The following is a 15,058-nucleotide window of genomic DNA, read 5'->3' on the forward strand; positions in this document are numbered from 1 at the left end:
TCTCGTTTCAAAAATTATTGATGGCGCTAAAATATTAAATCATTTAATTGAAAAAGCTGTAGTCACTTGAATATCGCTATAAATATGGAAGTCTCGCATATCAATTATATGACGAAATACTCTTTTCTTCGAGTACTAACAAATCCTGTATTCTTCGTCATTATATTATACATATGCAAACCACCACCTCACATGATCAGTCGGTCCTAGGGTGTTACAATATCGTTATTGTTAGCTGCTAATTACAGTAATTACGAGTGAGCTACAGTACAGTACTAACATTTGCCAAAATTTTGTTTCTGTGTCTGAAACCTTTTACGAGACACAAGGAATGTCGTAAACATTTTATTCTGGCTGTTTCGCTGGTGCGCGAGTTCGAGACGAAGCGCTTTGTATACGATCCATTTTCTGTAGGCTGTTAATAGATAGCAATAACTTTCAAAGTTGAAAAAAAAATTCAATATGTTATCTACGAGGGCTATTCTGAAAGTAAGGAACGATCGGTCGCGAAATGAAAACCACAGCGAAAATCCGATAAAGTTTTGCACAGGTGTGTTTGGCAGGGTCTCTAGTATTCCCGTCGATCGCGTTACGTGATTCCTTTTAGTTCTGAGCACACAGGGAGCACATAAAGTTATCTAGAACAGTAGTGTCTCCCATCAAGTAGGAGGGCCTCGTGAGAAATTTCGCCTGAAGCTATTCAGCCAACATTACATAACTGTCATGCGTTTTCTTCTTCAAGACAATTCTCAGCCGCATTCTGCAGAGGCAATGATGATGCTCCTGCATTGTTTTCAATTGGAAATGTTTGATAACCCACTGTACAGCCCATAAATGTTTTCTTCTGAGTTTCATCTCTGCTCACATGAACCGCTGTCTATGAGGACAACATTTTGGCACAGACAACGAGCTGTAGGCTAGCACAGAGCATTGGCGGAAAACACGGGCGGCTACCTCCTACAACGAAGGTATTGGAAAGTTGATGCAAGGCTACTACAAACGTCTAAGTCGGATCGGTGACTGTGGAGAAAAGTAGCTGGAAGTGGTAGCTAACTGTTGCAAATAAAACAGTTTTGATTTTCATTGTTGTTTCCATTTCGCGACCTATCGTTCCTTACTTTCCGAATAGCCCTCGGACATTTGATACGCTGCAACATATGAGCTAACATGAACCACACAAATTCGTAGCAATATCTATTTTTCACTGCGAAGTTTCTGATATCCGTGCAGTGGTTTACTTAATACTAAAAGATGACAATAAATATGACGATTAACAAAATGATAGGCAGTTCATCATGAAGCTAATGATTGAAGCTATAAGATGGACGAGTATCAAATATTTTTACGTAATAGTTTCTCTCCAGTCGTTTGAGAAAGTTCGCAGGTCGGACGGCGTGAGCGTGACAGTCTGCTGGGTCTCGAGGGTCAACTGGCGTTTTGTCAAAGTTTCCACCCTGTAGTACGTTTCCAAACCTGTTAACTCGCAGATGGGCGTGTAAGTACTAACGCAAATTGCATCTTCCACTGGAATCTGCTATTACGACGTCTTACTGATTAACAGTAGTACAGCAAAATTTAATTTAAGATCAGTACTCGATATAAATGGTATAACGGCTTGTTTATAGCATTTAGTATCTTCTGCTTAACAGTACTCATTACATGCTGTAAGTGGTGCCTTATGAAACTGATAATCATTTTAGCACGATTTTATTTTATTGTACGCCACTACAGCCGTAACAAATTATAAGTAGGCCCATGGACTTCCCATCATCTACATCTACATCTACATCCATACTTCGCAAGCCACCTGACGGTGTGTGGCGGAGGGTACCTTGAGTACCTCTATCGGTTCTCCTTACTATTCCAGTCTCGTATTGTTCGTGGAAAGTAGGATTGTCGGTATGCCTTTGTGTGGGCTCTAATCTCTCTGATTTTATCCTCATGGTCTCTTCGCGAGATATACGTGGGAGGGAGCAACATACTACTTGACTCTTCGGTGGAGGTATGTTCTCGAAACTTCAACAAAAGCCCGTACCGAGCTACTGAGCGTCTCTCCTGCAGAGTCTTCCACTGGAGTTTATCTATCATCTCGGTAACGCTTTCTCGATTACTAAATGATTCTGTAACGAAGCGCGCTGCTCTCCGTTGGATCTTTCTATCTCTTCTATCAACCCTATCTGGTACGGATCCCACACTGCTGAGCAATATTCAAGCAGTGGGTGAACAAGCGTACTGTAACTTACTTCCTTTGCTTTCGGATTGCATTTCCTTAGGATTCTTGCAATGAATCTCAGTCTGGCATCTTCTTTACCGACGATCAACTTTATATGAGCATTCCATTTTAAATCACTCCTAATGCGTACTCCCAGATAATTTATGGAAATAACTGCTTCCAGTTGCTGACCTGCTATATTGTAGCTAAGTGATAAGGGATCTTTCTTTCTATGTATTCGCAGCACATTACACTTGTCTACACTGAGATTCAATTGCCATTCCCTGCACCATGTGTTAATTCGCTGCAGATCCTCCTGCATTTCAGTACAATTTTCCATTGTTACAACCTCTCGATATACCACAGCATCATCCGCAAAAAGCCTGAGTGAACTTCTGATGTCATCATTGTAGGACTAATAACAGTAAGATTGCATAATAGCGGATTCCAGTAGATGATCCAGTTTTCGTTTGTGCGGACACGCCTAGTTACGAGTTAACAGGTGTAGAAACGTAGTTTGTCTGCTCATTTGAGCGAGCGCAGGAGTACCTTCGTGACTTACGCGCCGCGGCCTGTCTTTCTCGTGGGCCTCGCCCTGTAGGCTGTGAATTCAGTCGCCCAATAGGACTCCTGATTGGCCAGCACAGGTAGCATGCAGATAATCCGACTAAGTCTCTCAAGAAAAACAGCACCGGACCTAACAAAAGAAACATGCACAGGCTTCCTGCAGCAGCCGGTCAGCAGACAACAGAACCAGCAAGGGAGCCGTCACATTAGCCTAGAAGTAAGATGGCAGCAGATCTTACTCCGTGTCAGATAGACTGAAGTGTGCCATTGTTAAACCACTGCAGAAAAAAGGGGATACGTCTGATGTCCACAACTACCGCCCAATCTCCCCCTTCTGACTGCCTTATCCAAAATTCTTGAAAAAGTAATGTATTGTGGAGTAGCTTGACACCTTTGTAAAAATAAAGTTTTAACAAAATGTCAGTTTGGTTTCCAGAAGGGTTTTTCAGCGGAAAATGCTATATATACTTTCACTAATGAAATATTAAATGCTCTGAGTAACCCATTGGGATTTTTTGTGATCTATCAAAGGCTTTTGATTGTGTAAATCATGGAATACTTCTAGATAAACTCAAGTACTGTGGTATGAATGGGGCAGTGCTTAAATGGTTTAAATCGTACCTAACTGGGAGAGTGCAGAATGTTGAAATAAACAGTTCACATAATACCCAAAATACTGGTGATTTCTCAAACTGGGGAACAATCAAGAATGGGGGGCAGCAAGGTTCAGTCTTGGGTCCTCTGCTGTTCCTAATATACATTAATGACTTGCCATTCTATATTGACGAAGATGCAAGGCTGGTACTTTTTGCCGATGATACATGTATAGCTATCACACCAAACAGACAAGAATTAACTGGTGAAATTGTAAACGATGTTTTTCAGAAAATCATTAAATGGTTCTCTGCAAATGGGCTCACATTAAACTTTGACAAAACACAGTATATACAGTCCCACACAGTAAATGGAATGACACCATTAATAAATATAGACTTCGATCAAAAATCGGAAGCTAAGGTAGAATATTCAAAATTTCTAGGTGATGAGGGGTTGAACTGGAAAAAACACACTGAGGAACTGCTGAAACGATTGAGTTCAGCTACTTATGCTATTAGGGTCATTGCAAATTTTGGAGATATACATCTGAGTAAATTAGCTTACCACGCCTATTTTCTTTCTCTGCTTTCGTATGGCATCATATTCTGGGGTAACTCATCATTGAGTAAAAGAGTATTCATTGCACAAAAGCGTGTAATCAGAATAATTGCTGGAGTTCATCCAAGATCATCCTGCACACACTTATTTAAAGAGCTAGAGATCTTCACTGTAGCCTCACAATATATACATATTCACTTATGAAATTTGTTACCAACAATCCGAACGAATTCAAAAGTAATAGCAATGTACATGGCTACAAAACTATGAGAAAGGATGATCTTCACAACTCAAGGTTAAATCTAACTTTGGCTCAGAAGGGAGTAAATTATGCTGCCACAAAAGTCTTTGGTCACTTACCTAATAGCATCAAAAATCTGACAGATAGCCATACAGCACTTAAAAGGAAATTAAAAGAATTTCTGAATGGCAACTCCTTCTACTCATTAGATGAATTTTTGGATATAGTAAGTGGGTAATTTTCCCAAACCCACAAAGAAAATTAAAAATATTAAATGTCATGTAATATTTTGTGTAATGTAATATCTTGTAGAGACACCTTTTATTAACCTGACACGTTCCACATCATTAAGAAGTGTCGTATCCATGATCTATGGAACAAGTACTGATCTAATCTAATATAATCTCTGTGTGACGGCCTCTAGTCAGGTTAGTATCTAGTCACGTTATTTCTCGCAATGGGCAGCTCTACTGTCGAGTAATAAAGAGGCAGCAGCTATATATTTTTTGTCGAAACGCGCAGCGCAGAATCAGTTTAATAGATGTGAAAGTAGAGACTGTACACGTTTCCAAAATCACGATCGTTCAGGCACCAGCGTGACCCTAAAGGACGATGCGCGGCGGTGGTCGTCGGCGTGGTGCCGGCAAGCGCCGTCACCGCCAGGAGAGGGCGGCCGCCGCGAGCGTCCAGGCGCCGCAGAGCGCGGCCGCCGGCAGCACCGGAGGCGCCCCGGAGATGACCTGCAGCAGCCACGCCAGCTGCGTGTCGACGCGCGCGTACACGCCCGGCCTGCGGTCGGCGCACATCATGCACCACGACGCCACGCCCACCTGTCGCAGCGGACGGGCACAACCGTAACGTCTCAAAAAATGGTTCAAATGGCTCTGAGCACTGTGGGACTTAACATCTATGGTCATCGGTCCCCTAGAACTTAGGACTACTTAAACCTAACTAGCCTAAGGACATTACACAACACCCAGTCATCACGAGGCAGGGAAAATCCCTGACCCCGCCGGGAATCGAACCCGGGAACCCGGGCGCGGGAAGCGAGAACGCTACCGCACGACCACGAGCTGCGGACCATAACGTCTCACTACGACTGCAGCAGCTGAGGCGCAGTTTACACTTCACTTTGTAGGGCATCCACCATTGAATCTTCTAGATGTGAATTGGAAGCCACGTTTTACAACACACGAGACGGCAACCAGAAGTTACCGAAATTGGAGTATTACTAATGGTTTATACGGAGGTGACAAAAGTAATGAGATACTAATATGCACTTTAAAATAATTGAAAAGCTACGTTCGCTTCAATCGTCTATTAGATGACCGGTTTCAGCGCTCTGAAGGTGCCATCATCCGATCTGAAACGTGGATTAACATTTATAAAACCATATGGACATCATGGCATATGAGGCAGACCATCTGATAAAATCATTGTCACAACCAATAAAAATAATAAAAAACTGCTCTCGTGGTCGTTCTTTCCATAAAATATAAAACTGAAGTCACCAGATAAAACTACCACTGCTCGCCTAACACCGGTCGGAATCAAGCATGATTCATTTATGAACGCCTGTAAGCAGCTAATGCTATAGATTTCATTGTAATTTCATGATTGTGTGTTGTCTCAAGTAAGAGATGTCAAAGAGCACCTGGTGGCCTATACATCAAGGCAAATTAACTCAGCAGAGAATAATTACTCCACGATAGAAAAAGAAATGTTAAGCCTAATCTATGGGATCACCTACTTCTAGTGTTGTCTTCATAGAAAAAAGTCTCGAGTGATACGGATCACGCAGGATTGCATTGGTTTCTATGGTTTGCCGGTACCATCTAGTAGGTTGACATGATGTGCGGTAGAAGTGAACGAGTTTGAATTTAAGGTCGTACACAAATCAGGTAAAAAACGTTGAATGCAGACAGATGAAGTAGAAAAATAACACTGTTACAAATCAAAGGTGACGAATAGCAGACGGCACAGTAGGCAGATAGTGAATGTAAGCAGTTTAGTAAACAGTAACAGTTTTGTATACAGGATGGGTTTCTGTGAAGAGAAACTAAGTTGGTACTAAAGGTGGTGGTGCTTGCAAAGTCGAGAAACAGAGTGTTTGCAGTAAAAGGATGATCATGTGTTATCAGGTGATGGGGATGTAGTTCCATTAACAGGAGAATAGCAGAGAGATAATGGTGAAGATTAGGAAGTCGAACGTGGAGCAATATGTATGGAGTAACAAAGAGTGGGCACAAAGAGGTGATATGTGTCGGACAAGAGCACCACTGCAAAGGTTCTCTGAACCATTACCACCGTTTCAGTCGCTCAGTATTAATGTTTTAGGTCCTTTCAACAAAACAACTGCAGCGTATAAAAATGTACTCACGATTAAGTGTTGCAAGTGCTAGCAAACAGTTTGACACAGAAGTTCATGCCGCCTGAGACGATATTGACAGAACTGGGAACCAACTTTATGACGAATTTGTTCAAGCATTTGCGTAAGCACTTGCTGTGAAAAAACTGAGGCCAAGTCCTTTACACCCTCAAGATAATGGAAGAACAAAGTAGTGCACAGAAATAGAGGGCAGATGCTATGATGCTATGGGGACTCACAACGTTCCGATTAGAATGTTTATTTAAGGTATATCGTCTCAGTGTACAACGCAAAGCAGCACAGGAGTGCAGTATTGTCACCTTCTGAGGTTTTATGTGGTCATAAGATACCATCGCCATTCTACATGCTAAAAAACAAGTAGAGTAAAACAGGAGAACCTGTTAAACAGTTCATGAGAGTAATAAGGGAAATATGGAACAGGGTGATCAACACTAATACCAGGGTGCTAGAAATGCAAGAAGAAACACTGAGTCATACAGCAAGAATGCCGCAGTACAAGGATGGTCAATGGGTAATGTGATCGACTTCTTATTCGCCAAAGGGGAAGACGAAAAAAAGTTCCCCAAAGTATCAAGGGCATTATCTAATTGTGGAAACTATGTCATCTCTGAACATCAAGATTTAGCTGCTGATGTGGACGACAGTTCAAATGGTTCAAATGGCTCTGAGCACTATGGGACTTAACATCTATGGTCATCAGTCCCCTAGAACTTAGAACTACTTAAACCTAACTAACCTAAGGACAGCACACAACACCCAGTCATCACGAGGCAGAGAAAATCCCTGACCCCGCCGGGAATCGAACCCGGGAACCCGAGCGTGGGAAGTGAGAACGCTACCGCACGACCACGAGCTGCGGACTGGACGACAGTTGCACATATGGGACGTATGAAAGCATTTTGAGAGAGTCCGCAAGAAATTGCTCGATTTATGGATTTGTATTATAAGGGAAAAGTGAAGATGGGGTATAGGAGAGCGAGCGAGAAGTATTGGACGAACCAATAACGATTCATGGATTTGTAATATAAGGTAAAAGTGAAGATGGAGTATAGGAGAGCGATCGATAATTATTGGACGAACCAATGAGAATCAGCCCATACGTGTTGAGGCGTAGGAGATAACAGTAGCTTTACGTTTTGTGTTTGTTACGTACAAGGATAGCATGAGGTATAGGGTATGCGTTATGAACTGCTGCGGGGCAACATCGGCCTTTGAGGGGGGGGGGGGGGGGAGGGTAGTGGGTCTGCCTGTCCTCAGGTTAAGTACCTCAGAAGATAAAATGACGCAGGAAGCAGCCGAGCTGCTGATCGTCATTGGAGTAGAATTAAGGACCGATGGAGCAAAGGATTACATTTCATTGGATGAGGAATTCCGCCTCATGAGAGACAGCTTTGAAATTTGTTTTACCCAGAGAGGTTTTGGCACTTTTCTTTTTTGCTATCTTCCGTGGGTTACTTCATATCCTTTCTGAAAAACTGTTATTATATATTAACGTTTAGAGAAGACATTTGGTACAAAATATTTACCTTTGTGAATGAAGTGATTGCTGCCAAATAGTATACATATTTTGTTTATAGTTCACTGATGAGATATGTACCACTGGGCTTATGCACTGATACTGTTTATTACAGTATGTCTAAATTTCTTGTTTTATAGCTTACTGGGAAAAAGTGGTGGGTCTATGCTTTAATTCACATATCTTACATGAAGCTACTGAATGTTTATGTTGATGACTGTGGGTCTGCAGATAGCAATATATATATAATTACAATCGTATTGACCAACTAGGATCACGTTAACAACTTCAGTTCCTCTTCTTCCTTTGTTGTTGTTTCCTATTTTTCCAGTATTCCCTAATTTTCTTCCCATGAAGTCTTCCTTTCTTCTGTCCATGTTGTTCCCGAATTTTTATTTCTTCTGCTTTGAAAGCCTTCCAAATTTAGTATTTTGTTTTTAAAACGGTTTCTTTCTGCTATTTCTGCTTCTTTGATGTTGTTTCTTTCAAGATCTTTTCTTACTTCTGTGATCCATGCTATTGTCGATTTCTTCTTCCAGAAATATAGGAGTATTTGTTTTGTTAGGCTATTTCCATCCATTTGGTAGAGATGTCCAAAAAAGGTTAATTTTCGTTTGGCCATTACTTTAGATATCTTCTCAATATTTTTGTAGATCTCCTCATTACTTCTTATTTTCCAACCATCTGCAGTTTTCATTGCACCCATTATTTTTCTAGTAATCCTCCTTTCCAGTACGTCTAGTTTGTCCATCTTATAGTTCATCGTTAGGCATTCAGATCCATATAAACATTCTGGTCGTACCATTGTCGTGTAGTGTTTTAGTTTTGTTTTTCTAGCTATACATTTCTTGTTGTAAATATTTTTGGTCAAACCATATGGTCTTTCCATTTTGTTAATTCTTACATCTATTGCCGATTTATCTAGTCCATTCTGTTGGATAGTTTCTCCAAGATATTTAAATTTATTTACTCGCTCTATTTTACCTATTTGCGTTTCTATGTATTTTGGTGCATTTTTTATATCTCTCATGAATTTTGTTTTTTCGGCTGAAATTTTGAGACCAGTTCAGTTTGCTAATTTTTCCAGAATGTTTATTTGAGTAACTGCTTCTGTCAGGTTTTCTGAAAGTATTGCGAAATCATCCGCAAAAGCCTAGCAGTTTGCCTTAATTCCATTTCTTTTCCTTCCCAGAGTTACTGGTTTAATTTTGTGATTTTTTTAGCTCCAAATTCCAGATCCTTGCCATTATTTCTAGAACACAGTTAAACGGTAAAGGTGATAAACAATCACCTTGTCTAACACCAGTTTTTATTTTTATTTATTATACATGTCGGAACGAAAATGAGTATGTATCGCCTTATTTTGCACGTTACTTAAAGGTTTTGATGTTGTGGCGTTTGTCTCCTTTGTTTGTGGTGTGGTAACACCCTGATTTCTACCACTTTTGTCATTTCCTAGGCATTTTCTTCCATTTTTCAAACTCGCACAGTGTTTTCGTCGCTATTGCTTGTTGTTGTGGCTGTGTAGTAGTCATTTGTTTCGTGGCATGTTTGTCTGGGTGAGGCGCGCGGATATGAAGCGTTGTTGGCATTTATGGTGTTTGGTTTTGTGTGTGTGTGGGGGGGGGGGGGGAGGGAGGGATGGAGGGATGGGGAGAGAGAGAGGGAGAGAGAGAGAGAGAGAGACAGAGAGAGTGTGTGTGTGTGTGAGAGAGAGAGAGAGGGAGAGAGAGAGAGAGAGAGAGAGAGAGAGAGAGATAGAGATGTTTCTGTGGAAAGGCATCTAGAGTGAATGAGTTGTGCAGTGTGGAGAAGAGGGAAATTTATTTCTGAGGGCTGATCGTATGAAGTTTTGGTTTGAGTGTTATCTATATATTTCATCAGTTGTGGCAAAGAGGGTTTTATTGCACAGTGAAGTGTATTCGTTAAGTTCCTTCTTTCTATGGGCCACTGATTTTAGGATGTGACAATTTTCTTCTGTTGATAACTGTTGGTATACCCTGTTGCTAGCTTTAAGAATCTTTAAGACAGTTTCAGTGTTTCTTGGGTTGTAATAGCACACAATGACAGCCCAACAAACATTGAAACTGACTTAAAGTTTCTTAAAACAGCCCAACAAACATTGAAACTGACTTAAAGTTTCTTAAAACTAGTAACAGTCTGTACCAAAAATTATCTGCATTAACACAAGATGATTATAGGAGTATAATTCATTTTTCTTTCCAGTAGTAGGGAAACAGTCATGGTACCAATGTTGTTGCGTCCACAATATCCCATTAAGTAGGAGACGTTGAGGGGTCGCCAGGGTAAATGTGTAACGGTTCAAAGGACAAGAGCAGGTATGCTGAAATTGAAGAAGCAGAAGGAGCAACAGAAGTGTTACAGAGATGAGGTTACTGTTAATTCAAACAGTGAGAGAAAGTCAGAACTTCTGCGCAGTGAAGCTGTTGGGTCAGAAAAGAGAGAAGACAGTGATAAGGTTTGAGCCAGATGGAAGTGGATTATTGATAACCGGGACATTGTTTGTGTTAGTAGGGCCAACCTTCTGTCCACCTGCAACAACTTTGGGAGCAACCTATCTGAACATTTGATAGCCTCTGTTATGTTGGCCAGAGGAACATATGGAGGCATTACCAGGAGCGAATCTAGCTATGTTGAATCAGACTTTAGCAAATGGTTCAAATGGCTCTGAGCACTATGGGACTTAACATCAGAGGTCATCAGCCCCCTAGAACTTAGAACTACTTAAACCTAACTAACCTAAGGACATCACACACATCCATGCCCGAGGCACGATTCGAACCTGCGACCGTAGCGGTCGTGCGGTTCCAGACTGAAGTGCCTAGAACCGCTCGGCCACTGAGGCCGGCTAGACTTCAGCACCTAGTTAATTCAGTCTGTAGACTAACTCATTAACGAGCAAGATGGACGATTCTCCATGGAGACATTGATGCAGCATACGGATAAACACAGGGAGAAGCAGTACCAAAGAGAAACCACATTGAGCAAAATTACACCAGGTACTGTGGTGACATTTATTACGTAAAACTTAGCCCTTATTTACACTAAAAAGCAGCAAACCACGAGACAAAGTTCGGACCAAGCATTGTTCAAATCTCAGTGGTCTGGATTCCCAGAGCCTAGGAGGCAGTAGAGGAAACTGCAACAGCAAGATAAGCTAGAAGAAAGTGACGGGGCTTAGACGACGTACTGTTTAAGAGAAGGTAATGATGAAAATAATTTTGGGTAAAAGTGGACCAGAGCTAACTGGGGCAGTCGCCAGAGAATTTATCATTGTCGTTTGCGTAAAGGTAATCTAGTTTAAGGTGACCGACGGTACTGGGTCTTGTCACAGATGAGGGCAATATAGCACACCTACCACATCTGTTCATAAACACACAGAGTAAGAAGTAGATTGTAGCAGCACCAGCCACAGGCACGCGCAAATGTTACGCCTTACAAAATACAATAAAGTCCATTGCAACGTTGCAAGGCGAGCTTACTTGGTGATGTGGGGAAAAACAGCAGTAACTGAACAGAAGATGGCGGCAGCTTTTCCACAGTGGCTGCCTTGGATATGATTAGCGTACTTGCCAGAAGGCACCCAAGTAAGCACTGCCTGAAAAGTATGAATACCTTGCCATTTTGTGTTAAACTCTCTTGTGTTAGTATCGCAGCTGTACAATCACAGAACCCTCTCTTGCCTGGATGCATGCACTCATACTGTTGTGATGGTGTCATAAAGCCATTATATCCTCTCCCGAGGAAAGCCGAACCATAAGTGTTCTGACAGGTCCTTGAAATCCTGTACACGGGGGGGGGGGACCCAAAAGAACCCGGACTCCGATGGCGCTGCCACTCGTAGACGTAGTGCAGGGTTCTCACGCTAGATGGTGTTAGTAGAGATCTTCATGAAACAGCTGTGCTGACGGCGTCAGTGTAGAGCTGAACGTGCAAGTGTGGTATTGTGTTTCTCTGACTGTTGGCGGGTTACCTCTGCGAAGTCGTTATGGGAACTTTTAAGGAACAAAGAGTGTGTGTGGAATTTTGTTTCCTGCTTAAAAAAACTGCAACGGAGACACGCCAAATGCTTCAGGAAGCTCTCCAGGAGGACGCTATCAGCCGCACACAGGTTTTCGTGCGGTTTGGGCGCTTTAAACGTGGTGAAATGTGTGTTGAAGACCAAGCTCGTTCTGGATGCCCTTCACCATCGCGAAATGAGGAGGACATTGAAAAGGTCCACCAAAAGATCAAGGAGGATCGTCGCCAAACGATCGACCAAATTTCAGCAGAGACAGGAATCAGTTGGAGCTCGTGCCAGCGGATTTTGAGTGAGGATTTGCACATGAGACGTGTTGCTGCTAAATTTGTTCCGCGCCTTCTCATACAGGAGCAAAAAACCATCCGCTTGAATGTGTGTCATGACTTGAAAACAGAGATTGCACGTGATCCAAACTTCTTGAACAAAGTCATTACAGGGGATGGGAGTTGGTGTTACAGGTATGACCCAGAAACCCAGGAAGCGTCAAACCAGTGGAGGACTCCCAACTCTCCCAGACCAAAAAAAGCAAGGCAAGTGAGGTCAAATGTGAAGACGATGATCATTGTCTTTCTTTATGTTCGTGGGAATGTGCATCGGGAATTCGTACCCCCTGGCAAGACTGTTAACCAGCACTTTTACTTTGATGTTTTAAGGCGTCTGCGAGAGGATGTGAGGAGGAAACGCCCGGAACTTTGGCGATCAGGTGACTGGTTTCTGCATCACGACAACGCTCCAGCACACACGGCCTTACGAGTGACCCACTATTTGGCATCTCAGAGGTGGTCTGTCGTTCCTCAGGCTCCGTATTCGCCGGACCTAGCTCCGTGCAACTTTTTCCTATTTCCACGAATGAAAAAAACGCTAAAAGGGGAGCGTTATGACGATGTGGAGGCGGTAGAAACAGCTTCGTAAAGGGCACTGGACAATATCAAACTTGAAGAGTTCCAAACATGCTTCCAACAGTGTGAAAAGAGACTTGACAAGTGCATCGCATGTAATGGAGAGTATTTTGAAGGTGACTGAAGTAATTTTGTAAAAAGGTTCATCATTAAGTTTTTTATGACAACAGTCCGGTTCCTTTTGGGACCCCCCTCGTATTCATAATTGGACAGAGTTGACGTCCAAGGTGGCTCCATACTTGTTCAACTTTGTCAGAACTGGAGATTCTGTTGTCCACGGAAGTACCTGTACGCAACATCACTTTGTCGTAGAGACACGTGCCACGAACAGACGAGCACTGTCCCGCACCACGATACTGTCAGCTGAGAGGTAATATATGATGATGCAGGATTACTGTCTCACACCAGTGTGCCGTCAATTACCTCAATCACTACCAGTCATAACCTGAAGTCTTACCCTATCGCTCCCCACACCATGACATCAGGACTAACACCACTGCTCCTCTTCAAAACAGTAGAAGAATGGTATTTCTCCAGAGGTCGCCGCTATACTCTCTGATAATGGTCATCCGGGGTAGTGCAGAACCACGATTCATCATCACTGAACACAATGCGACGCCATACATCGTCAGTTTACTATTCTCAATCATGGCACCACTCCAAAAGCAGCCGTCGTGTTAAGGTGTCAACGGCGGACTCTTGCAGGGAATTGTATTACACTAGTCTGTCTGTGGCTGGCCTCCGACCAATGTTGGAGAATGATGCACAATGTTGCAGGGAGAGTATTACTTGCTCTCAGTTAGGCAGGCACAACTATGAAGGGGTTTTGGTGTAGTTGGTGCGCAATATCTATCCTTCTTTTTGGTAATCAGACGTGACCGACCGGAACCTTGAGAACAAGTAGGCCTACATTCACGTTTCAATTATCAGACCACTGTCACATCGGAATGCAGCACAGATGTGGATCTTCCACGATTTGACTTGCGGTGTGAATGAACACCCACAATGAAGTCCCTTTTTAACTCGCTCAAGTGACGCTAATGCCGTCTCACACGAGTATCCGGTATCCTTGTATCGCTCACAGTGATCGCTCAACATCTTACGCTCTTCACGTCCATTATACGTTGAGATGCCAAATTTCATGTGACGACTGTGCAGCGGAGACGGATGCTAGTGATTTTTGAGCGGACAAAGCCCTGTATACTTGGCCTACCACGGAGAGAAGTCGTCGAATAGACAGCGGAGGCTCGCCAGCCTCTTTATATTTATTTATTTATTTAACCTGATCAGATTAAGCCCATCAGGCCCTCTCTCACATCCGACCAGTGTTTCACACATGCAGCATTTCACACATCAGAGTTACATCATAAGAATATTTTAAATAAGAAAATTAGATTACTCTAGTGACAATATGAATAAAGAGTAATGACTAAGACCTAATAAAGTAAATGCGGCAGTATTTTTACAACAGGTGCTATACATACAAATTATGATAAAAGCAATAATAACAGTAAAAAAATCAAATAATAATGATAAACATGAGAAAAATTGCCAATAGTAACGAAGATTTGTGCAGATGTACATTAATATCTTGGTGTGTAAAGTAGGTGTTTACTAGTATAGCGAGTTTTGGGGAAGGGAGATTTAAGGAGGGGGAAAGAGGCAAGTAATAAAGTGAAGTGCATTCATGTACAGAGGAAGGCATTAGTGTTGCTTAAGTAGATACGTCATTACCTGTTTTTTGAAGCCGGACCCGTTTTTAAGTTCTCTAACATAACGAGAAGGTGACAGTGATGCAGTGGAACAGAGAGGATTTTATTATGATGAGAAAGTGTGTTTCTGTCATGTTGTTCCGACATAAGCGGTAAGGACGGGAGAGATATGAGGGACAGTGTACATTTATAAGGCAGTAGATAAGACAGTGTGTATGGAAATCTCTGCGTTTGTCTGCACGCAGCCAGGACAATTTTGCATATGCTGGTGAAATGTGATCAAAAAGTCGAACGTCACAGATATATCGGACGCAGGCATTCATGA

At 42.3% G+C, this 15,058-nt stretch overlaps 1 protein-coding gene across 1 annotated transcript in view; it reads right to left on the reverse strand.

Annotated features, from left to right (window-relative positions):
* Positions 1-4,828: 4,828 nt before the first annotated feature.
* LOC126456621 (transmembrane protease serine 9-like) overlaps positions 4,829-15,058 on the reverse strand; it is an 82,306-nt gene continuing 72,076 nt past the window's right edge. Inside the window, exon 4 of the mRNA XM_050092365.1 lies at positions 4,829-5,005. Within this exon, the coding sequence (XP_049948322.1) occupies positions 4,829-5,005 (177 nt within the window). The remainder of the gene's footprint in view (positions 5,006-15,058) is intronic.

Source organism: Schistocerca serialis, chromosome 2 (genome assembly GCF_023864345.2).
Source record: "Schistocerca serialis cubense isolate TAMUIC-IGC-003099 chromosome 2, iqSchSeri2.2, whole genome shotgun sequence".
In the NCBI taxonomy this organism is placed as follows: Eukaryota; Metazoa; Arthropoda; class Insecta; order Orthoptera; family Acrididae; genus Schistocerca; species Schistocerca serialis.